The 4,821-nt window shown below is 37.1% G+C and overlaps 1 protein-coding gene across 1 annotated transcript; it reads left to right on the top strand.

Annotated features, from left to right (window-relative positions):
* The first annotated feature begins 211 nt into the window (after positions 1 to 211).
* Positions 212 to 2,110, top strand: LOC149145248 (F-box/kelch-repeat protein At3g61590-like). Its single transcript, XM_089447802.1, has 3 exons — positions 212 to 290; positions 402 to 452; positions 614 to 2,110. The coding sequence occupies exons 1-3, from the start codon at positions 236 to 238 to the stop codon at positions 1,771 to 1,773; spliced, it is 1,266 nt and encodes a 421-aa protein (XP_089303928.1). The 5' UTR covers positions 212 to 235; the 3' UTR covers positions 1,774 to 2,110.
* Positions 2,111 to 4,821: the final 2,711 nt, after the last annotated feature.

Genomic DNA, 4,821 nt, shown 5'->3' with positions numbered 1-4,821 from the left:
AATTCATTTATACATTAAAAATATACAACAAAAAGATCTTGCTCACTACGTTTAAATCCTTTCCCCACACTATTAAAAACTAAAATTTATAATAACTTAATCCCATGGCTTTTAAAATCGAATTCATGCATATTAGCGAATATGACACAGTTCTGTAATTCAATGTTGATAAAAAATAATAATTAATTAATACAATGGCTGAGCTGTCTTCTTTCGGTTGAACTTTTCTGAACCGATGTCCGTTCATACCTTTTTCCATGCTACATATCGTTCCATGTTGTGTCGCGCAGGTAGGATCTGCATCTGGCCTTTGGCAGTGCAAAATTAGCCGAATTACAGATAGAATAAATCAAAAGCCACCATGAATTGAATTGACTTGTTTACATACATTGAATATACAGGTATGGATACCATTTCTAGTGTAAATTTGGAGCGAGATGTTGCGTTGTCAGGTATACATTATCTCTTTACCCATTTTCAATTAACGAATTACTCTCAAACTTAAATTCGAGAGAACCAATCTCCATTTTGTATCTCTTCAATTTCTCTTGCAGCTAAGGTGGCCAATTTTTCAGTTAGGTTTCTGACGATCTGTTCAATTTTCATATTACAGGGTTGGGATCCAGTGGAAGAAACGAAGATGAGATATATGATGGAGAAACGATGCTGAGACACAGGAAAAGAGCGCTTGAGATAGATGAAAATATCTGGAGGCTTCTTCCAGACCATTTGATTGAGAGGATCTTGCCATGGTTGCCAGTACCCAGCATTCTGAGAGCCCAATTGGTATGTAAATCATGGAATTCAATGATGAGTTCTAAAATTTTCTCAGACCTATATTCAGAGGCATGCAATTCAATAAAACAGGAACCATGGTTCCTTGTTTTTCCGAAGAATAATGAGAAGGTTGGATTGGCATATGACCCTCTAGAAAACAAATGGTTGAGTCTGTCCTTCAGTTTTCTTCCAACAGAGAGCAGGGCGGTTGCAACAGCAGAAGGCCTTATATGCATGATTCCCAAGGCGAATTACAACAATACATTATATATATGTAATCCCATTTCTAAATTATGGAGAGAGTTGCCCAGGCCTCCGGGTCTCTTCAAGTTTTTCTATCTGGTTGCAGGTCTGCTGGTTGAAAAGAATACGAGATCCTTCAAGATGGTATTCTCAGGATCAGAGCTTGTGTCTGGTGAAACTGATCAGTTTGTGCTTACTGCTGAGGTTTATGATTCAAAGGCTCATTCATGGATGAGAAGCAGGAGTTTTCTTGTAGAGGCACCTGTACATCCGTGGAAAGCAGTAAGTCATGGGGTCTTATATTGTGTCATAGGGCAAGCTCCATGGAAAATCATAGGCTTTGACATTCATTGCCTGTCTTGGTTCAGAATAAGGGCTCCCATGCCTGCACCCTTAACTTCCTTGAAACTCATGGATCATAAGGGCAGGCTGATCATGATTGGAGGAATTGGCGATTCTGAAATAACAATGGAAATTGGGATGTGGGAGCTTAATGAAGTAGGCACAGAGTGGGAAAAGATTGGTGGAATACCTAGAGAGTTCTGTGATGAATTTTTGAAGTCTCTGTCCAGGCGCTTCGCCTGTGTTGGCCATGGCAATCTTATCTATTTCACTAGCAAGAAATGCCCACATATGTTGATATATGATCTCTCACGCCAAATTTGGCACTGGATGCTATGTTGTCCAGAGCTTTCGGATCCTCATTACCACATTTTCAATGGTTTTTGTTTTCAGCCTCGGCTAGAGATGTGATTGATTTTAGTTCAAATGGAATGCTGGTTTATAGCTTGCTTCTGATGCCTTCAAATTTGTGCCGTTGAATCAAGCTATTCCAAATGCTGCCCTTGAAAGGAAATCGGCCTTGAGAAAGAAGGTACTTGTATTGGAAGGAAACTGACTGGAGAAAAAAGGCATTTTGCTCATAAGGTGTATGATTACCATGATGCAGGCAAAATCTGGTAACTATGAATGAATAGAATGGTCCTCTTTATTGTTTTGGATGAATTGTTAATAGCTTATTTAATATTATCAACGAATCTTCAGTTTATTTTTCTTTGTATTATAAATAATAGATCGCTTTTCAATTTCATATCGGCACCATAATTCTTTTGAATTGATATGGATCAATGCTTTCCTCTTGAACACTTAAGCTTGGGACATTTCTCATCATTTTCTTGTTAAAATATAATTCTTGAATACAATGAAATTTGTTGCAGCAATTTGGTTTGGTTGAAAGATTTTTCTTTTATTGCATTACCTTGAATGCTACATTATTCTAGTAGTCAGTTTTTAGAATGATCGGGATTTAATACCTTTCGTTGAGTTTCCATTTTTTATTCCGTCGACGCCTCAATCATCTTCACCAGTTCTTAGCTCAGTGACTGTATATTTAAGATATGCACATTATATTGTGTAATTGATAATGGTAAGTAGCATGCCCTTTTGCTAGCAACCAGTTTAGTTTGAACCATGTTGTTTTGATAATAAGTATAATGCTACATGAGATTGTGAAGCTACATACACGAGTGAAAATAATAAGCATTCAGATTTCCATGTAAAATCACATTGAAATAGGGAAGAACTGTATGATAAGAATGGATTCAAAAAATCTATTAAATATCTCAAGAACCTGAGGAACTGATATACATCCCATTGATGGCACCCCTTCCAAAGTCTGTTGAGAATTAGTCTAAGTCACCTGGGTCTGGATCTGCCAGATTTTGAAAAGCTAGGATCCGGATACAGTGGGTAAATGGCAGGTATAAAAAAGTAGAATATCTTTATATAATTGTTAACAAAAATTCAGATTAACAATCCCTTGCTATCATCTGCAGTATCTAAACAAGAATGGAATATGAGCCTTGAGGAGCTAAAATGAGCTTACATAAGCACTTAGAAAAAACTTTTAAACCTATGTTGCAGCCTAGAACAACATTTTATGGTATCCACAGAACATCAAAATAATTATGAAGCTTAGTAAGCACATGAAGGTTATCTAGTATGTAGTTGCATGTAATAGAAGTATGCACATGAAGCTTATCAACAGAACGCGTATACAAAAGCTTATCAACAGAACAACAAATTGTATCAACAGAATAGAACAGTACAGCAATTGCAGCAAAGAAGTGATTGACCCTTGATATACTTCAATTCCTTGCTTCAAGCTTCTATCCAAGCAATCACAGGTAGATGTCATATTTGTGTTTTAGAATTTGGTTTGGGAGGATGGGGTGTGTGTGTTCTTGTTATGGCCTTTGGAATGGGGATTAGGGTTAGGGTTTTAATAAGCAAGCACCAGTAGCATTTTTTTTTTAAATTTCTAGTTTTGAGATCTGTGTCAGCTGGATGCTTCAAGGCTGCAGGATCTGTTTCCCAGGTGAATCCTAAACATTTCCAAAATTGGGATCTGTTTCCGGGCGGAACTTGATCTCGAGCCAATCTAGGGATCCATGGATCTGGTATCATAGGAATTAGTCCATTATTAGGCAGTCCATTTGATTTATTTCTGCTTTCTGGGGAGAGCTAATATGCTTACAAGTTAGCCAATATCTAATGGGAACTAAGAGTATAGTAATTACAGTATGATCATAAATTAGGTTTCCTTGGCCCTTGTACAGACATGAAACTTGAAAACAGGCAACATAAGGCTAACTTCATCTAGTTTCACAGTCTGAATATAATAAATAGGAAGACATTCTATAGTATTATTTTGGACTTTATCATTATGCACAAAAATATATCTCCATGTGTTCCTTTAGTCTACCAGACTAACTATTTTGAACTGATTTGCTTCTCATCAGTTTGCTTGGCGCCCTCCTGGCACACACAAGACTTTTAGTTGGCGCCCTCCTTCTGGCTCACACAAGACTTTTAATTTGTGTAACAGTCCAGCAAACCTTTTGAGAGGTGAAATTCATTATGAGCTTCCCCATGCTCATTACATAGTCTTAGAATTTAGAAGTTCGAATTGCAAAATCTTTGTTAGATTCATATAATTGCTTGAAATATCCAAAACCAAAAATGTTTATGTCAAGCAGAGTACTTAATGTAGAAATTGGTAGTCTTGAAAGCTAATCGATGACTTTGTTCTACATTCCCTTCTTTTACCATATTACCAGATTAAACTGCACCAGATAAGTAGCCACTCCAGGTGTTGACTGCATTGCAGCTTGGACTATGTTTGCAAAAACTGCAATGAATCTTGGTTGGTATGCACCATGGTTTCCATGCCTAGCAGATACCATGTTTGATTACTTGCATGATGGGATACATGATACATCTCCTGCTCATATTTTTGCTAGTTTCAAAATGAAGTTTTCGACTGAAATGCAACAGTGCTGCTTTATTGGGTAAGTACGGCTACCTCCATAATTATTAGCATTTAATTTCCACACTTGAGCACAAATACCAAAAATAAGGGAATATTTGTGGTGATTACTGTGCAGTGCATGCCTAGTCAATCAACTCTGGGAATGTGATGTTAAATTTCCACTTCATGGTAAGCAGGCCTGCACTCCTATAAGCCGTAGGCAATAGAAAATTAATTAACCTATCAAAATAGCTGGAAACAATGTTAGATCTACAAACACATCAATAATAGAAAATTATTACAGCAGGCTAATATTGCAACAACCAACACTTGTCTATTAACTCAAAGCAGAAATTTTACATAGCAGGTATCTCACCAAAAGTCTAGACTCTAACCATCCCAATGGTCCACCCTATCCCTCCTTTATAGACTAGGAGAGATCCAGGATTACAATGCATGAAAACAACCCTAATAGTGTGCCTAGCTTGACT

This window comes from Pinus tabuliformis, chromosome X, assembly GCF_031772625.1.
Source record: "Pinus tabuliformis cultivar Carrire ecotype Pingquan chromosome X, CPIR1, whole genome shotgun sequence".
NCBI classification, from domain to species: domain Eukaryota; kingdom Viridiplantae; phylum Streptophyta; class Pinopsida; order Pinales; family Pinaceae; genus Pinus; species Pinus tabuliformis.
This window is presented reverse-complemented; position numbering and strand designations above follow the sequence as displayed.

Bases quoted from the DNA above. Each gene is read 5' to 3' on its own strand.
- LOC149145248 (XM_089447802.1), top strand. From the start codon at position 236: ATGTCCGTTCATACCTTTTTCCATGCTACATATCGTTCCATGTTGTGT. The intron at 291-401 runs GTAGGATCTGCA...TTGAATATACAG, and splicing joins TTCCATGTTGTGTCGCGCAG to GTATGGATACCATTTCTAGT. The intron at 453-613 runs GTATACATTATC...TTCATATTACAG, and splicing joins GCGAGATGTTGCGTTGTCAG to GGTTGGGATCCAGTGGAAGA.